The following is a 20,556-nucleotide window of genomic DNA, read 5'->3' on the forward strand; positions in this document are numbered from 1 at the left end:
GGCACCCGAGATATCGTTATCGTTATCTTTACTGTAACTCTTTGAAATGTATCAACACCTGCAATAAACGTCACGGAAAATAAATTTATTCATATTTTCGCTTATATAACTACCTAGATATTTTAATAGGAATTGGCCTCAAAGTGTATTTAACATTTTTTTTAATTGATCTTCCATCAAGGTTATGATATTTAATCGATGTTGGCACGTAATTTTAATATCAAACTCGTTTAGGTGTGTGGACTGGATATGACCGCAAAATGAAGGTAAGGTTATAGGTTAGGTTAGAACCCAGTTCTAGAAAAAGGGAACATTTTTAATACTGACGAACATTCATAGGAAAAATATTGCTTTAAATAAATAAATTTATTATCACCACTAGGGAACTAGCCCCTGAGTTAGAATTGGAGAGATAATACGCTCACGAGGTACTTGAATATAAAATGGTATAAAATAAATGGAATTTAAGCCAACGGGGCAGAATTTCAATCACGTTGTGAAAAGAAAGTACTAGGCTCTAGCAATGTTAATTTTGGTTTATCATTTGTAACTTGAAAAATAAAGTTTGTTGTTTGGATAACTATCAATTCTACATCAATTTGTACACGTACACGTACGCGAACAATTATTGACAGCACGAGGTGACGTGAGCATTAGTTGTTTACTACTCTCTCCCGAAGGCTTTAATTGCAATTATGAAATACTTGGAATAATGGAATAATTCTATTTTTAATTTAACTTATTTCATTAAAAATCCGATTAAGAAACGCGACCCAATGCCGCCGAAGAGTGTTGCGATAGCGCGGCGCGAGTTGGTCGTATCGTATAGCTTAAGGATGTATTTGAGGGTGTGGTAACAGTCTCGGGGGTCCTGTAGGGTTTGGCTGTTTTGGCAAAATACACGTAGCTTCGTGAAACCATTATTTAAATCGCTTTCTCAAGCGTGCTATAAATATTATTATGTCTTTACGTATATTATTTGGCCCTTCTGAAATGACAACCACGTATTCTTTATAGTTGACGGGTTGTAAATTTTTTTTATGCTGACAATTTTGACTGGGGATTATTAAAGGCTTTTTACATCAGGTTTCTGACATTATCTAGAAGTTTATCATCCAATATTTCAGAGAGAAATTCATGACAAAGTCAATCCTAGAGAGTTTATATTATAGGAATTGGCCTACCTTGAAAGTCGTGTGTTACATTTAAGTTCGGTACGAATTCGTAACTAGTAAGTTAGCTCAGTCAGAGCAAGGTAGGCGTATGTTTCAACCTGTACGCGGATGTTAGTACGTTACGTTAATGCATTAACGTACATGGAAACGGAACTTCCCTGTTGCATTTTTTCTGTATTTTCACTTCAAAATATAAAATAATTTCTAAGCATTATAGCATTCACCTTTTTTTAGGTAGCTAATGGCATTTTATTTTTTATTCATCATCTTTGTATAAAACCGGCGTGTTTCTTGGGGGGAGGGAGGCTGAGATTAAAAGCGGGGTGGTAGGAAAAGCCGGGAAAACGTGAAGATGTCTTAGCATAACCCGCTTATAGCTTGCTTGCTGGCCTGCCTCGTGTGTTTCGGATATTAACTCGACTTAACTGGCGTTTCTCTAAGAGAAAATCCCCTTTCAAACCCATAATCGAGCTAGAGCGAGTGGACCCATTCGCTATCATCATTGTTCTGGTATTGTCGAGGAACGGTGCGTGGCTATGGGGCTTAATTAGTGCCATAATTTTCATCCTAACCTTATGTTCCTTTTTGGCGGGAATGCCCTGAAGAATATTTCTTTTCTTTTTTCCCGCCTGTTTTTCTCGCGCGTATTAGAGCCTCTGTGATTGGATAACTTTCTTTCTAACAGGCTTCTACATAATATAGGTTGTTATTTTCGCGCGAGGACAAGAACCACGTGCGCCTAGGGACCCGGCTACCACGAGATCACTGTCGTTTGTTATTTGAAGAGCTTCGTTCTGGGATTTAGTAGTTGAAGGCGAAGATTACAGGTGGAACATGAGCCGAGAGGATGACGCGTCTTTTTACCATCCATTGGTCAGTCGAGATAAGAAGGACGACGAGACTGAAGATGGGAAAAAGTCCTCCAAGTTCAATGCTTTCAGGTAAGATCACATGTTTTCATTATATACAGGGTGTTTCTGATAAGTCTGCCATAAATTAATGGGGATGTTCTTTGGGAAATAAATTTTGAGTCCGTGCCACTGTTTCGAGTTAAGATTGGAGTACTTTACGGATGACTCCTTACATTTAATTAAGAAACTGAAAGACTATGATTTCTAATTTAATTAAGGGGTCATAACTCGAAAACAGTGGCTCGGACGGCAAAATGGAGATAGAAATTACATTTTCGACTCAAAATTTATTTCCCAAAGAACATCCCCCTTAATTTATGCCAGACTTATCAGAAACACCCTGTACGTCTCGGCGGTTCAAAATACATGATGCGTGCGTAGAAATTTCAAGGTTTAATTAATACAATATATAAGAAATTATCTGATAAAATTTTGTACGAAATCATGCAGCAGCCTGAGACGTACTGTACTGTACTTCAATTTCGTCGGGTCAAAATTTCACTAAAAAATGTTCGGCTTGACCTGCCTAATTTGAAATAGGCAATTGAAAATAACTCTAACTTCGAAAGATATTACTTCTAAGTTCTAAAGAGTGTTTGACATTTTCACGCGGTCAATTTTCTAAACTCCCTTATACATAAATGTTAAAACTGAGATTAATATTTAATTTGCAATCTATAATATCTGACTCGTTTCTGGTTAGTAACAAGATGCTAATTCTAAAGGATTGTTTGCCAACCGGTGGCTAGCGATACTGTATTGACAACTCATATTACCCTCTTATAGAGTCTAGTATAGTAAAATGTGGAGAGCTGTCATTACTTTAGTTTACGCTACTAAATATTCAGTATACTTACATATAAAATGAAGTAATTAACGCGAATATTTTAATATAGGGTTCTTGTTGATTGATTTTGTATAGTGATAGCTTCTGGGCGGAACTGGTTAATACCATTGATAATCTCAGCTTAAATACAGTTTCTCAGACAATAATATATAAAACAAAAGCGCATTGATTGTAATCTTTGCTAGATAAGATAACCTTTCGAAACTTTCGTTTTGGAAATGAGGAATGAATAACTTAAAAACATAAGTTTATAAAATTTGACGCCCAAGTTTCTAAGTGGTTACTATGAGAACTAGTGGAGTAATGTATGTTAAAGCAAATGTCGGCTCCGGTGGCGTCCCAAACACTCTGCCTAACCGTATAGTCTGCTACTACAAACTTTCTTGTGATGTCACACCCCTGTTTTGGCGACCATATTGGAAGTCTTTAGCTCAGGCCACGCAATTTAGGCTACCAATATTGACGTCATGTACACATAGCTCCTCCTCACTCAGTACCACACTATACACACCAATTTTACCTTGCCAAAGACAGGAACCAATAAGAACTCGCCCACGAGTTAGCTTAAACTAGCTTGGCGGGCCCGTGAACTCCACCCCTTGACTATGGGAGCATCTGGTGCCAGTTGTTTAAACTAAAACAACAGCCAAGACTCGCTTTAAACATAGTGTTACAGTAAATAGACCTTTTCGGTGTAAAAAAGGGCAACCCTCAGTATCTGGACATACAAGGAGGTGATACATTGCCCTGTCGACGCACTCTCATGATGCAAAAAGACTACAGCGCAGGCGCCAAGAAGCGAGATGAAAGGCAAAGTTTAACCCCCCCCCCCCGTGTAATTCCCTCTTAATTATCGAAATGGACTGGGGGCGTGTATTAAGTTCTAACTCCGTTTCTAACTATACATCTCAATAAATTATTCGTAAAATCCTTCAAGATCAGTTTTTTTCTGTTTCGTACTTTCCGAAACGGATAATCAATCGTGTTTCCAGAAATTGACGGCCAACTTAGGACAGGGTAGGACGTGTTGATAAGGGCTTTCAGTGAGCAAATCCGGTCATACCTACTTTTAAACGACCATATCTCTTTGGTATGTGCACTGAACGCCCTTTCGTGAAACAGTAAATCCAATGACAAACAAGCTGCGATCGAGGTTTCCAAATAATTTTACGAACCGTCTATTAGCTTTACATTACAAATGTCATACTTATAGAGATAATATCATCAACTTATGATTATAACTTATCCACTTAAATCAATGGAATAATCGTGATGACCACTTCATCTTAGAATATAATTGATCACTATATTCTAAAGGTTACAAATAGATATATGAAACATGTTAATTTAAATATACAAAAAAATCAAGTTTTTACTAGCTTCATAGAAACCAGAAATATTAAAAAATAATCTTATATTTATTTCTGATGTCTATAGCTATATTTTAATATTCAAAACGATCATTTTGACCGGGCCATAATGAGAAAAAATATCAATAAAATTAAATAAATAATTAATATGATTTTCACCATATAATAAAATAACACCACTGACACCACTTGTTCTAGAGTTAAGGGGTTCAGGTCAACAACCCCCAAGAAATGATAGAAAAAAAGTTACGTAAACATTAGAACTTTAGAAGCATGAGAAGAAAAAAAAGAGCTTTTGCCCCCCCCATTTCCCCTCCCCCTAATGAACTATAGATGGATAACTTGGAAAACCAGTTATACCTTAGTTACCTTTTAAATACGAAAAAAAACATTAAGAGTGAGAAATATTTTTATTGTTGGCCCGAGCTACTAATTATCTTATTTGTTTAATTATTTTTAATAGCTCCATCAAAATAATTTATTTTATTTGTTTAATTAGTGTTAATAACGTCATATATCAAAAATAATTATTTTATTAGCTTAATTATATTTTATAACGCCATCAAAATAATTATTTATATAATTATAATTAATTTTTTAATAATTCTATAAAAAATAATTATTTCGGTTGTTTAATTATTTTTAATAACTCTTTCTAAGCAGGATCAAAGTTAATTATATTTACTTACATTAGTTGTTTAATATAGCCCGTTTCTTCATCAGTTAATTAACGTGAAATAACCCTTCTATAAATTGTAACTTTAGCCAACCGAGTAGAGGTTTGTAAATTCTTTTACTATTTGGCAAACTAGAAATTAATCGCGGTTTAAAAAAACCTGTAGATATTTGGTATTATAACCTAATTTTTTCGCCAGAGCGACACTGACTTTGCTAAACGTTTTTTTAGTTGGGAGTAGGTAATTTATGTAAATAATTTGTCAGACTAGTTTGCGATAAAGTGTCACTTTTTTTGCGGCCCTTATCTTTTCTTGAACCTTCGCCAAGGTTGAACCAAAGAAGATACACGCCCCAGGAATGGAAACTGTAGCTTCCTCTAGTGTAAATTTTTGTCTCTCCCCTCCTAGTACGCTCCAAAGGCAGGCTCGGTTGACGGAGGTATTTCCGGCTACTTTGAAATTGCATAGACCGGAAGTTCCTTGATCAGCCCAACCCCGAGACATACCTTCCATTCCCGGAGCGTATATTTTCTTTGGTTGAACCGAGGTTCCTCGAACTAGTGGTTAAGGAACTTGAATTGTGAAAGTCCACATACAGATAAGTCTAAGACTATTAAGTTTACGAGGATACATAGACAAGGTAAGCAAGCCACAGTGGTGGAATGGTTTTTTTCCAGTGATACTAGAACTGTGCCAGGATTTATGAAGGTCAGGTGACGAAACTGCATATCTTTTCCACCAGAAGGCGACACAGTTAGTCTATCATCACCCAATAGAGAGTTTTCAGATGGGATAGTAGTACCTCACACCCTCCCAAGTCTTAATGCTGACCGCTGTTCTGGTAGCCATATTGGGTGGTCTCAGCTTCATTCCTGCTTTTAACCCACCAATTGGCATCGTAAATTATGTCACGAGACTCAGCTCCTCCTCAAACTGAAAGCTCTCTATAGAGCTATCTCAGTTGTGACGTCAGTGCCTAGGTAAAACGGCACAGGCTAAGCTTTGGTAATGGGCGGCCATGTTTGGTACCGCTTTGGTTCTATGGGCAAATAGAACCAACGCTAAGACTTCTGCGATAGCTCTATATAATTGCCTTTTATTGTCTTTTCAAATGTCTAAAGCAACTTATTAGTCTCAACTTCCAAATTTTAGGTGTTTAAAGCGGTGTACAGTACAATCCCTTATGTAGGGGCGGGGCCTATATCAAGCTTATCTTCCACCAATATAGCTCAACTGGGCTTGCGTGAATTTCGTAGCGTTAACAGTGCTATCCGCCGAGTCATTCCACGCTTACCGTCACGTGACATTTCCCAATCACTACTAAAGAAAATAGTAACTCTACTACTTCAAAATATAGTTCGTGACACGCCCCTTCGTAACGCGTTGTACATGTGCAGCCCCTAAGCAGCCCCTTAAAACATTCTAAACTTTGTAGTAGTCGAAATTAAAAGCTACGATGTCTTTAACAAGTTGACCGTGAAGTTCTTTATTCAATTTAATGTCCGCCATTCCCGACAAAGATTAAGAAAACATGACCGATTGAATAATAATTAGGCCCACAGAGTAGTGGTACTCCATATTAACTAAACACAGATCGTAATACAGTTAAAGGCAGGAAGGTTCAATTACGCTATTGTATCAAAGTTTTCTTTTTCTGACAACTCTAACCAACGCATTAAGGCCCGGACATAATATTTTCTCCGGTGCTGTGGTTATTGCGAGTCTAGCATAGCAGACTTATGATCATAACCTTTTAATAAACTTCAAAAAAAGCTCTGAATCGAAAATTAACGAAGATAAGAAAATAATTCAAATAAAACAAACCTAGTATAGCCTTAGCATTTTGTGATGAGCAACAAGGCTTCACTTAGTTTCTAATGAAGCATTTCAGTCTAGACTTTTTTCCATTTTATTTGAAATATCACGTAAAATAATGAATATTTTAAATTGAAACCATGTTGCCATCTACAATTACGTTTTCTTGCCCAATTCTACGTAGTTGACGTCAGGGACAACGGGGACAGTATTAAAAACTATAGCCTTCTGACGTCATAGCGTAATTTCTAATAACCTTCTTTTATATAGGGACACAGCAGTACGGAAGAAACCCCTCCTACCCAACGTCATACCCCTGTTAGCCCAATCAGCTTTAGTCCCCCACTAGTCTTCCACTTAATAAATTCTCCACCATGTAGATGTAAGAAGGAGGAGCCTTCTTCAAGTCTAACCTTTTTTACTGTTTCCCTATTGTAGATGTAATGACGTATGCATAACAGTATTCATTATTTTACACACTCTTTTCAATGAAAATAATAAAATAAATAAATAAATGAATAAAAATCAATCGTGAAAATTTCCTTTAATTTCCCTTAGCAATCTGCGTTTTCCATTTCATTTCTGGCATATTTATCACTAGCTGTTACCCGCGGCATCGCTCGCGTGTAGTAAGGACTTTCATCAAAATTATATAAAGAATGGGTAGATTTTTTGATGACTAATATTTTTGTAGTACCCTAGGAGTGAAGGCACTCGGCATTGCCCGTCAGCCCGTCGGGACATTTTTTTATTACTTTCTATGGGGACATTATTCCATAAAGAAGGGTTTTTAAGTTTTTGGCTGTTATTTAAAAAGATGGCAACAAATTAAATCCGAAAGACCTCTCAGCTCGTCTATAGGTTAAAGGAAACCAGTGCACTAAATATTTGTGAAATCGGTTGAAAAGCGCGGACTTTCTTGCATAGAGAAGATTTTTTACATTTCTGGACGCCATTTATCAAGATGGTGGCGGATTGGAAAAGTCTTTCTTAGTACGCGCATACAACTTATGAGCAACGTTCCTGCAAATTTTCAGCCTTCTAGGACAAGCGATTTGGGCTGGCTGTTGATTATCAGTCAGTCAGGACTTTATATAGATATAGAAGATTTAGAGGTGTTCCCAAACCATTTATTTCAAATAGCTATGCTATAATTCAATTAGACTTTAATCTTTTCATTGATTACTTAGTTACCGCTTTACACATTTTGCATCCCTATCACTTATCAGTAATTTTCATTTTTAAACGTCTTATCACAAAAATATACAACGCGCCATCTATCTGTTTATGAATTTATTTCCCCAACCAATTTGAATTTATTTCTACAACCAAGGCATCAAAAACGATCAAAGGCCAATCTATATCATAACAGAAGTAAGATGAGACTAGAAGTACTGAGCTAACCAAATTCTTCACTTGGCGAAAGTGAATATTCTTGATAACACACCAACGGTTGGCCCTCTGGTAGCGGTCTCTGAATTTCCCCTCCAAAACGTAAGACGCTCGCGGCGGTAGACGGCCGAACTAGATTCAAGCACCCGCGTCCGTGTTCCGCGGCTTTAGGATGAGGGGAAGGGGGTAGGAAATTATTTTGCAACTCGACCAATTTTTTCTCTCTAGTGTAGGCGCGATGGAAGCGGAATAAAATCCTCAAATTTGTTCACTAATGCCAGGATCTATTACCAATGCTAGAGCTCTTTACTTCTAGTCTCATCTTACATCTGATCATAATTATATACATTATCTTCCTGGTGCCTTGAAAAAGTAAACTTTTTATCCGTATTCGACCAGCCAACTTGTTTTAATATTTTAATCATTTTAAATACCGTGAAAGTTCAGTTAAACGTTTGCAACTTGTCCTTGTAATGTGCCTATCAGACCTCAATATATATATTTTTTATTTCGATCGAGTTTTTTTTTTTTAATTGAAAGTATTCGTGTTTAGAACTTTAGTCGCGATATCGGGAGAGTCGAAGCCAGTCGCGCGTTCATTTCTACAATATAATTTTGTTCGGACAATTTAGCATTTGATCGTGGATATGACCTCTAGATTAGCTGGACATGAACGAAACGATGCCAGCAGTTTCGTGTAACGGTATTAATTGCGCCTCAAAAGGAACACAATTGTCACAAGAAATATTGTTGGATGAGTAAGATACTGTTTTAATCTATTCAATATGTTTTCTTAGTTGACACGATTGTTTAAAGGTATTCACTTGAAATTTGTTTAACGGTTTTTTTTTCTGCAACGTCAAATACAAATTAAGGGGCATGTTCTTAGGGCGATTTTGAGTCCAAAATGTAATTTCTATGACATTTTGCCGTCCGGGTCACCGTTTTAAACTTAAGATTTGAGTATTTTACGGATGACCCCTTAAATTTAATTCAGAAATGCTGGGAGTCCAGTTTCCCCCCAATTTCCCCTTTCGGTTTTTTATATGTACCTAAACTGGGTATAAATTGCTCAAAATTCAACGTGATTTAATAGAATATATACACGTGAAAAATAAATTACCGACACAACGGTAATTTGAAATTTGAATCGGTAATTTAATTGGTAAATTACTGTATTTTCACATCTCTACTTCCTTCTATTTTAAATCAAATTCGAAGCTATTTGTTGACTATAGGCTATAGAATTGTATTTTTTATTAAAAATAAATGCAGGTTAGTTTTGGTAAGTAAAAAAAAAAGTACTTATGGTAATTTGAGGCTCGAAAATTGGTATTAATTTAATGGTAGACATAAGGTAAATTTTTTATCGATAAATATTCTAGTTGCGCCATTAAACTTTGAAAATTAAAAATAATACAGAATTTTAAAAAAATAATCCGAAAACCACGTAATGCCCGTAAGATCTTTCGAGCATAGCGTGAGGAAAATCACTCTCGCTTTCACTCATTATCGTATTCAAATTAGGCTTAATTAACACTGGAATTTAAACATAACGAAATCAAAGTGCAAAATGTCAGTAGTGCTACACGTTTATGCAGACGTTTTTCATTTAGTTTCTTTAAAACTTTAATAATAATATTTAACGTAAATAATTGGCAATCAAATGTCGATGGTTTTATAACAGACGTTTGAAAAAATTAATTACTTCTGATCAAAGTTAGATAAGTCTTTCTATAAGAATACATCTGAAGTATAGCGAAATTACTAACTGTATATCTTATACCTTATCTTTAATTATAATTAAGAGACCTTTTCAATTAGTGAAAACTTTCCATGACCTTCATTATCTCTAAACGAGAATAGCTTTTTCATTTATATTAAAGTGATTCTTAAATCAACTAATAAGTATTTTATTATCCAAAATACGCCGAAATATAACAAATCAAAATACACCGAAAATAATTATATAATTTTAATATTATAATTTTTCTTAGAAAAACATCTGACCTTGATAGTTTTATTGCCAGTAATTGCCAGTATTGCCTTTTATTCACCAGCGAGATTGTACGCGCACGTTTCTCGATAAACTTTAAAACTTTTTTTTTTCTAAAATAAATACAAAATATTTCCTATGAATTTTGATTTGATGGATTTAAAAGGGTTATAGAGTCACTCTTCTAAGAAGTGAGAGGGTGCAGCATTGTCTGTTTAATCCAAAGACGTTAGTTTGATTAAAGATATGGTGTACTGTGGTTTCAACTTTTAAGTACACCACAGTCCATTAGTTTCAAGTTATATATAAGGACTTTGTTGTCCACACACCAAGTGTTCTTTCTTAAAAAGTCAAAGTGGTCAAACACCAAACTCCATTTTATCCCCGACTTTTTAAAAATATGTGAATTGCGACCATAAGTCCATAACATATGTAATGTTCCATAAGTTTGTCACTGGTTACTGAGAGCTTGTCATGAAGTGATTGAAGTAGGTGAAACGTCATAGATTGTCGTAAAGCGCCGCCTGCAGGGTGAGACGCTGTCAAAGACTTAGTACAGATTAAACAGGAAGATGGACTGCAATTTAACCGAGTGCAGGACTTCAATTCTGGCTTGTCGTTCTCGAACTAGCTCTCAGTTAGTCTCTAGCATTACGAAGTATAGGTAGTGTCACTGTCATGCTTATGGAACATATCTTATAAACTTATGTTGCGGCTAATGAAAATACTTGTTAGTTGATTTAAGAATCACGTAAAAGCTTTAGGAATAGCATGTAGAGGTTTCACTAATTTAACATTTTAATTATAATTGAAGATAAAGGATACCCTCAAAGTTTAGTGGTTCTTTACTTTTTATCTCAGGTATTTAATTAATTTATGCAAATAAATTTACGCGTGTTTATCTTAGGCTTCTGAGAACTCGTGTTTCAGTCATTTAAGTATTCCTTTGAAAGCACTCTGTCAGCACGTGATCGTAATAAATTTTAAAATATGATAATCAAAATATTCGAGTAGGTATAAAGGAAAAAATTAAGTATATATAATCTATAAAAACTTGTTTCAGCATCGATTCTAGTTTTCCATGAGTGTACGCGTAGTTTGTAAGAAACGTGCCAAGATAATGTCATGTTTTACAAATATAACACATCGGTATTCATAGGTAACTTGAAGATATTCATTTAATCGTTTAAAAAATAAATAAATAAATAGCGATAAATTTGTTTAAATTAATTGTTCGAATATACTTGTCATAAATTTCCTGGAACAATAAGGTTTTTTTGCTTTGTAAATTACGATTAGCATTGGCCATCGTGTAAACAAGTATTATGTTATGCCAGGAATTTATAACGACTTTAAATTCATTTAAAATTTCCTAGTTAGTGGTGGTTGAGTCTCTAAGAGGAACATCCGCCTTGACAACAGTCGAAAATTGGAAATTTCTTCCATGGGTAATTCCGTTTTCAACTTCAAAAGGGAAGTTTTGAATTTCCTAGGCCTTGCATTTGCTAAATTATTAGCAATTTCGTAATATAAATATTTAAAATCTTAAAGGCAGTCGCGCTTACCGTTTTATCTTGCCAATTATCACTGGCTTCAGTCCCTAAAGAATATATGGACAAGAACAAACGTAACATACGATCTATAAGTATGCCTTTTCGTTTCGTGTTTTGTTTTAACGATAAATTTCTGCTGCTATTTTAACCGTGCTATCATAAGATTTGTTCCATAAGTTTGTCATTGGTTACTGAGAGCTTGTTATGAAGTGATTGTAGTAGGTGAAACAACCTAGATTCACGTAAAGCGACGCCTGGTGAGGCGCTGTCAAAGGCTTAGTACAGACTGAATAGGAAGATGGACTGCAAAACTAACCGAGTGTAGTGCATTCTCGCTTGTCGTTCTCGAACTAGCTCGAGCTGTAAGTCTCAAGCATTACGATGTATAGGTAGTGTCATACTTATGGAACGTATCTTATAAACTTATGGTGCTATATATAGAATTTTTAAGGCGTAGACTGTGTAATTTACCAAATACAGCTTTAAACTACCGAGTATAGCGTACCATAATTTTCACCACGGTAATGTACCCTTATATTAGCAGTGAATTACCAAGTATTATTAGTCAATAGTGTATTTTTGACACTCAGAACCTTCGTTTAAAACCTTAATTACTATAAATTACGGAGGACTAAAGGGAAATTTAAGTTTTTACAAAATTATGGTATAATTTCACATCTCTAGCGTGAACTGCCAAATGATTATTTACTTAGGTTGATTTTCCAAAACCGATTTGAAACGTTCGTATTTACGTCTCGTTTATTTCAAACTAAGAAAAGTTTGTCATAAGGTAATTATTTAACCATAAATTAATTAAATAATAACTTGGAAGCATTTTTGATAAGTTATTAGGTAAATTTTTGGTAAAGTTAGCGACATAATAAACCTGATCGCCAGTGCACCGGTTTATCTCGGGTTCACTCGCTATAATTTCCCACTAAAAGCCATACTTATAGATAACTGTCACGATTGGTTCAATAAGCTGAATTTCAAGGGAATACTAAAGCGTAATTTAACAGTGTACGAAGGGCTTCGTGTCGTAATTCGTGTCCGGAATTCCGTAATTTGGTAATCAGTAAACTGTGGCGACTCTGACCCGTTTAGTTAAATTGTCAAATTGCAGCGTTTTTTGTTTTCCAAATTTTGGCCTTTGAATGCATAGTTTAAAGGAAAAGTCTAGTAAACAATAACATTATACCTTAAAAGAACGGCCTTTTTCTAAATATAAAGGAATTAAATATTTAGTTACAAAATAATTAGTATTTAATTATCCTTACAAACACCTCACCATGTTTAGAGGTGTCTGCTAAACCGAACCTCTTAACCCCTACGGGATTGGTTGAATTCTCGCAGGCTGAGAGAGGTAAGGGATAAGAGGTTCGATTTAGCAGACGCCACTGAACCAATGGCGGATGGCGCAGTAGTCCTCGTTTTTAAGGCTAATTAAATACAAATTATTTTGTAATAGATCTTTTTATATATATTTTTTGCCTGTTATATTTAGGAAAAGGCCATTCTTTTAAAGTTATGTTAGCTAACCCTTTCCTTTAAACAGAAGTTTCTTCGTAAAAATAATTCAAAAGGAGTTTTTGTGATTAGACTTTTTTTATTTTGAGTACGATTTTTGTCCTTTTATTTACTTTCTTTCCCTCGCTTGGAAAGAAACCTCGACCCGTTTTTTTTCTCGAACGGAGCTCACTTCGAACTACTAGGGAAATAGAGCTTGTCCCACGGGGGAATATTCAGAAACAACTTTTAGTCAAACGTTTTCATTTTCATCCGAAATTCCAATCACCACAGTTTTAATTTAAAAATTCAGCTAAGCCTAATTTAATATTTTCACGCGGTTTTTAACGCGTTTCGAAAAATTCTTTTAACGTGGCTTCCTTCCCTGTGGATTTAATACGCGTCTACTGATATTTCGTAAATAAAAAAGGTAAAGATTTTATCCTTGAAAAATTTAAAAACGTGATTATTATGTTTATTGTACTGTCAATATCAGATGTAAACGGTTAAAGGAAATTTCTCCTTCTGCGTATAAGATATACAATATATATACGTCAAGACATTTATTTATCAAGGTTAGAAAATATTTATTTGAAATGAAAGAATGACAAATATCAAGGGTAAAGATTGGTTGGTGGAGGCTTTCTTCATATTGAAATACGGGGTTATACTTAACGATGTTTATTTGGGCGTTAGTCTAATCTGTGTTGTCATTTGAGGTTCAAAAACAAGTAAGAGGTGTATTGATTCGCGTTTGTATCAAAGGGAGGGTTAGTTTCACTTGTTTGACAGTGGTTAAATTGAAATATTGCCTCAGAGTGACATTGGTAAATGCGAGAGGCTAAACACTCTCCTATTCAGGGCCGGTCGGGACTACAGTCTGCTGGCCCATCTCGGATATAAGTCTCTTAGGTGTAACTAAGAGGGAAAGACACGGGGGTAACATCCGTCTCTGCGCACTCTCATGACAAAAAATATTACAGCGCAGGTGCCAAAAAGTAAGATGGAAGGCAAAGTTTTACCCCCGTGTTTTTCACTTTTAGTTACATCGAAATGGTCTAGTCTCTGCGCCTGGGTGCATGCGCAGAGACGGTAATGGGTCAACCCTGTTGTGTGTGTACCAATACTGATGGTTACCTACCCTCTTTTTACATCAAAGAGGTTTAATCCCAGAAAAAAGCTAGGTATGTTTAGATTGTAGATAGACTAAAAAGAAAACTCTTAAACAATCTAAAAGTTAAATGCGGCGTTTCTATTTCGTTTTCCTCGAAGTTGATTGTTATCGTATGCAACATACCTAACGTTTTTGACCTTCGTTGGTTCTCCATAACAGCAGTAACAGCCATATTTTGGTTCAATGTTTATAGAAATATCAGCGTGTGTTCGGATAGATATATCTCCCATATCCTTTAAATATAAACTAGCTTTGTTAGATAAGAGTGTTAACGGATGCATCATGCCTTTTCCGTCTGTTCACGATGATCGATTTTGCAAGGTCGTAATATTATCTATTTTCATATAAACACTCGTATCTTGGGAATGAAAAGTAACCCATAAATATGCTATATTATCTTACAGAGTCTTTAACAAACTTTCAGAAGGATTATTTGCTGAGTGATTGTATTTCGCGAGGGGTCAGTCACTCGGTATTTCGCGTCACAGGCAATAAATATTTATAAGAGTAATGTTCTGATTAAGGTGTCACCAGGGATATATTTAATTTTAGAAGTAGGAATGGAGAACACAGTAATCTGGGCGCGCGTCAAAGTCCCGGATCACCTTCCCTGGGACGGAGGGGTATGAAAGAAAAGGCGGGTCCTAGCGACAGAGGTAAAAAGTAATTACGTATGTTTCGCCGTCGCCGTCAGCAACGTCATCAAAACGTAGTTTAAGTGAGCCAATAAGATAATTTAAAATTTTTTTTACGCGTTGGGGGTAGGGGCTCTATACTGGAATATGTGTCGGACTGAAGTAAATACTAACCGTTCCCCATTCCTACTTCTAAAATTAAATTTATCCCTCGTGTCACTAACATATCAACGATATAATTATATTATTACACTCGACGAATGTATTATTTAAACGACATTCAGAGTGGGCGGGCCTAAGTGGGGACCAATGAATTGAACGAGCAAAAACTCTTGGTGCTAGCACATTCTGAGTCTCTCAGTTCAGGGCCCTCTTAACTGCATTACATGCTCCGGGGCAATGCAGTACACTGGCTCCGTTATTCAAAACAAATATGGGTGAAAAACATGTATGGGACCACTGGGAAAACTGCCCATCTTTCCTAATGGTTAATACGACACTGCACCAGTTAGCGTGCGTGTCGAGGCAGCTTTTCTGTTTAACTCTGTCGCGAGTCTCTAAAAAATTAATTATAGTTTTCTCAGTATATGCAATCAATGACTTATGATATTCCTTGTTCCATAGACGCACGAGGTCTCTGAACGCTCCCAGCCCGATTTATCAGTTTGGTCCTTGTGGCAGGATTATGAAAAATTCAGCCATGGTCATGTAAGTTTGTTGATAAAATAAAAATTAGTAATCTTTGTTGTCGTTAAGTTAATAAACTGTTTTCCCATGAAGGACCATTCAAGATCCGGCTAGCCAGAGATTAACCTGGAATAAACCACCTTTAACTGTGTTGGTCATAAAAAAGGTCCAAGATGCTACTGTCATACAACCTTTCATAGACCTAATCACGTGGTTAGGATACGTGAGTATAATATTATAATGAATTTTAACTACTATGTGATCGTTATGATTATGAGTGCCATATGATCAGGGAGATTATCGGAACTTTCACTGTTGGGGTTAGGGAGGCGCGAGAAGGTAATGACTGCAAAATTCGAACTTGACCATCCTGTTGTTCATAAGCACCACACGATTTCGTGTAATTCAATCTCCCACTCCCGTTGACTATTATTTAAAATATTTGGTTGCAAAAAGTTGCAAAAAATGTTTGGAATATGACACGTAGTAGCATAAGTTCAAATTATATGTTCCATAAGTTTGACACTGGTTACTGAGAGCTTGTCATGAAGTGACGAGGTGAAACCTCATAGATTCTGGTAAAACGACGCCTGGTGAGGCACTGTTAAAGGCACAGACTAAATAGGAAGACAGGCTGCAAAAAGGAGTGTAGTCAATTCTCGCTTGTCGTTCTCGAACTAGCTCTCAGTGAAGCCGCGTTTACACGAGACACTTTGGAACCGTTTTCAACCGTTTTGGAAAGGCTTAACCCTATTTGAAAAATAATATTTGCATTTCCTCGTGAAAGATCTCTGGTTTTAACAGCGTAATATTCTTTTTTTATACATTCCAAAACGGTTTAAAACGGTTTCAAAGTGTCTCGTGTAAACGCGGCTTGAGTCTCTAGCATTACAAAGTATAGGTAATGTCATACTTATCGAGCATATCTTATAAACTTATGGTAGAAATGACACAGGGAATCTTTATGGTACACGTCTATGAGACTGTATCATATCATTCTATGAACATCACCATGGCGCAAGCACGTAGTACCCCGTCAGTTCTCGAAGAGACGGGGAGAGAAAGATTAACAGTGTTTCGTCTATCATTTCCTGAAAATTTCTCTTGATTACACCTCGACTTATGGGAACGTTACATAATAAGCTTATGGCTATATAAATACCCAAACCCGTATGCGGAGTCTATGGAATGCTTAGATTTGAAATTGCGATTATTTTTAGGAGAAAAGGATGGTGGTTTTCATCGAGGCATCCGTTTTAGAAGACTCTCATCTAAAGAATAATCAATCTTTTCGGGCTGTCAAAGAAAAGCTATGTTTCTTCAAAGAAGGTTAGCCACGTTATTAAGATTATATTTGTAAAGATTTATACGCCGGTACTTGAACTCTTTCAATGGTGGATGAAGATACTTGATTTTTATTTGATTATACCGCTAAATGTAATAATACGTGTGAGCCAAAAAGAAAAAGTTGTACTTTTTTGTACAACCTGAAATAGACCATTTCGATGTAACTAAGAGAGAAAGACAGGTGGTAAAACTTTGCCTTCCATCTCGCTTTTTCGCGCCGGCGCTGTAGTATTTTTTAATCACGAGAGTGCACCAAGACGGCAATGTATCAACCCCTTTGTATGTCCCGATACTGAGGGTTGCCTACCTTCTTTTCTTACATCAAAACGGTCCATTGAACGATACTAGTGCGCTTTCGCATATAATTATTATTGTAGGAGTAGAATCAAAATTCACTTTATTTTCCTTTTAACCCAACCTTTAAATGGTGCCCTAGGGCAAGACGATATCACAGACAAGATCGATTTCATTGTTTGTTTGGGTGGTGACGGAACCCTTCTTTACGCCTCGTCTTTATTTCAAGTAGGTAATTAGATTGATAAGCCATGGTGCGTGTTTACCCGGGAATGCCTTCCAAACCAAGCGTATCGTTGTTTTTAATGTTTAATAGCAAAGCGTCCCGCCCGTTATGGCATTTCACTTGGGTTCGTTGGGATTTTTGACGCCATTCGAATTCGAAAACTTTCAGGAACAAGTTACTAACGTCCTAGAAGGTATAATCTTTTGGAGGAGGTACTGAACCTTGGCATATTCTGTTTACCAACATATATTTTGGATTCAGGGCACGCCGCTTTGACATTGCGTAGCCGTTTGAGGTGCATTGTTTCAAGGAAAAACGAAATTCAGGATAAAGGTGGAAAGCAACCTCACAATACATTCCTCGTAAGAGCGTCAAGACCCGATAAAAGACTCGGTTAACGGGAGCTAACATAATTTCTTGGGTTTTCAAGGTTTTGAATGAAGTAGTCGTGGATCGCGGTCCTTCGCCGTACCTTTCAAATATAGATCTCTTTATTGATGGCAAGTACATCACCACTGTACAAGGCGATGGTAAGTGATTTTTAAAACGTTTCTTGTCAATGAAGCAACCAATTCAATCTTCTCTTTACGATAGGACTAATCGTTTCGACTCCAACCGGAAGTACGGCGTACGCTGTAGCGGCGGGAGCTTCAATGATACATCCAAGCGTACCGGCGGTTATGATCACACCCATTTGTCCGCATTCGTTGTCTTTCAGACCAATAGTCGTCCCAGCCGGTGTTGAACTCAAGATTATGGTGGCGCCCGATGCTAGAAGCACCGCTTGGGTGTCATTCGATGGCAGACATCAGCAAGAACTGAGAGTTAATGACAGGTAAGCGTTCAGTTCCTTCTTTACCATGCAGCTTCTCAGTTTTATTTGAAATATTACAATTGTAGTCTCCGCGTGACTACGTCCATCTACCCAGTGCCGTCTATATGCGCCCAGGATCAGATTAGCGACTGGTTCGCTAGTTTAGGCGAGTGCTTGCACTGGAATGTACGCCGGAAGCAGAGACAGTTTGACGATTACGACCTCATTCGAACTACGCCAGTCGTAGGGAACGCACCCGATAAATTGGAAACTATTCAGGACTCCAAGGACAATATGATTTTACCTACTAATTTACCCGCGTCCTAAAATTGTAAGTACAGTCTTTCTTCCTTTTGATAGTGGATTGCTTTTTGTGTGATTTTGAGAAGAATAAGGCCGCATTGTTTCTACAAAGGAATGTAATTTTGCTAAGCCTTTTTTGGTCTAATTTTCCAGATTTAGGCCTAGCTGATCGTCTTGGCTAAGACCAACTATTATCCCCACGTTAACTGTGATACCCGTCAAGATTATCACTTTGAAAAAACAAATGTCTACAAAATGAAGTAATTAGTGTTCAAAAAGGAATTTAATCGGGATTCTTTCGGAAAATATTTTATTATTAAATTTTATATCGTTACACGTTTTAATACATATATAACTTTTATAAACGTATCGTAATAAATATTTCATAGAAAAACCAAAAAATTTTAAACATCGTTTAATTTGTGTTTTGAATTCACTCTGTTGCGGTCAGACTAGAGGTTCTGAGCGTATGCGAGTAAAAAGGGATTTTGGAGAATGTGACTTTGCGCTGGGGATTCCCTGGCAATCGGTTGAGAAGGGAAAGGACCTATGCCCTATCCGTTGTGGAGAACTAGCTACACTCCATAAGGGCTAGGAACCCACGCTTGCACTAATTCAACAAGCAGACTCTGCCTCCGAGACGCCGGAGTGCGTCACCAGTCCTGACCTTCAATTTTAACCTCTTGTGTCCAGCATATCTATTGATTGGGTAAAGGTTACCACCAGAAGCTTCGCTTGCGGGACCTCCATGCCTACACGTATGAACGGCGAACTTCTTTGTACTTGCAAAGCTAATGCGCCCGCAACCCCCTCCGGTGGTGCAGCTGCATATGCTAACTAAAGTGAGACACTGGGGTGGATTAACGGGGATGGCCGGAGCTGTTGGGGTGAAGGGGGGGGGGTCAAAGCTCATAGTGCACGTCGCAAAAAATTACTTCTTTGCTGTTCTTTAGGAATACAAATACCGTTTTCCTTTGGGCCAATTTTGTGTTGCCGGCGCTGGCGGCAAAAAAACCCAATTTCGCGTAATGCTGTTACAGGATCAAACAAATTATCGACAAGTTCAAATGTCAATGGAATATACCATGACAGTAACATATTTAATCTTGTTTCAATGGAACACACTATTCGTTCGACTTTGGTACGAAATAGCTATGTTCGTAAGAAGTCAGTTCTATACTAGTACAAAGTGCGTATTCCAATGGTAGGGTGGAAAATGCCCCTTAAGAACCGATAAATGCAAGTTTGCCATGTAAATCCATTGGTGTTACGATCACGTGATCGTGACGACACAATAAATGTTGTAGTATGCATATTCCATTGGAAAAATGTCACATTCCCATCGCCCTAATTGCCGGAACAAAAGCGTGAAAGCCGAATTTCCCTTCCGAAAAGTAGTTCAGTTCAGTTCTACTCAATTTAGAGCTTGCGCAGTACCATTCTTTGATCATTTTTGATGCACCTTTCCACACCCACTTTGCTTTTCGACCTTTGGGATCTTTGCGGATATCCAACTGGGCCTTGACTTTACCAACGCCATCTACATTTTTTCTAGGGACATGAATATGCCTGATAATTACACGATCGCTCCGCGTTCGTTACATCACTACTTAGCGCGCCGACGTTCGAGCAGACGATAATTATGAAACGATAGCCCATGAAATCGTATTCCAATGGACTTTTTAAGCGCCATGTTTCGAATTATTACTGCCGTGTTGGCAAGTCAGTAGTGCTGGCATGGCGCTGGGAGTTCAAGGCTAATTTTACCAATGGAGCACGCAACAGCGTCTCATCACTACTGAACTTAAACCATTGGAATACGCAAAGGTTTTTC

The 20,556-nt window shown here is 36.9% G+C and overlaps 1 protein-coding gene across 6 annotated transcripts; it reads left to right on the forward strand.

Annotated features, from left to right (window-relative positions):
* The first annotated feature begins 57 nt into the window (after positions 1-57).
* Positions 58-19,124, forward strand: LOC149710199 (NAD kinase-like). Of its 6 annotated transcripts, none has more exons than XM_089860142.1 (12): positions 58-646; positions 1,878-2,116; positions 15,676-15,759; positions 15,832-15,961; positions 16,959-17,067; positions 17,522-17,607; positions 17,696-17,798; positions 17,867-17,967; positions 18,036-18,135; positions 18,200-18,440; positions 18,506-18,750; positions 18,876-19,124. In XM_089860142.1, exons 2-11 carry the CDS (start codon positions 2,010-2,012, stop codon positions 18,744-18,746), a joined length of 1,302 nt encoding a protein of 433 aa, XP_089716268.1. In that variant the 5' UTR covers positions 58-646; positions 1,878-2,009; the 3' UTR covers positions 18,747-18,750; positions 18,876-19,124. The 6 variants fall into 6 exon arrangements, with proteins under 6 accessions (XP_089716268.1, XP_089716263.1, XP_089716276.1 ...); XM_089860137.1 differs by having other exon boundaries at positions 58-641; XM_089860150.1 differs by lacking the exon at positions 58-646 and adding an exon at positions 1,503-1,701.
* Positions 19,125-20,556: the final 1,432 nt, after the last annotated feature.

Source organism: Phalangium opilio, unplaced genomic scaffold, assembly GCF_054372755.1.
Source record: "Phalangium opilio isolate 3A_F unplaced genomic scaffold, DU_Popi_V2 ptg000011l_1, whole genome shotgun sequence".
NCBI classification, from domain to species: domain Eukaryota; kingdom Metazoa; phylum Arthropoda; class Arachnida; order Opiliones; family Phalangiidae; genus Phalangium; species Phalangium opilio.

Coding starts and splice junctions, on each gene's coding strand:
- LOC149710199 (XM_089860142.1), top strand. CDS start 2,010: ATGAGCCGAGAGGATGACGCGTCTTTTTACCATCCATTGGTCAGTCGA. Junction 15,760..15,831: donor AAAAATTCAGCCATGGTCAT/GTAAGTTTGTTG, acceptor TTTCCCATGAAG/GACCATTCAAGATCCGGCTA. Junction 17,799..17,866: donor AGTTACTAACGTCCTAGAAG/GTATAATCTTTT, acceptor TTTTGGATTCAG/GGCACGCCGCTTTGACATTG.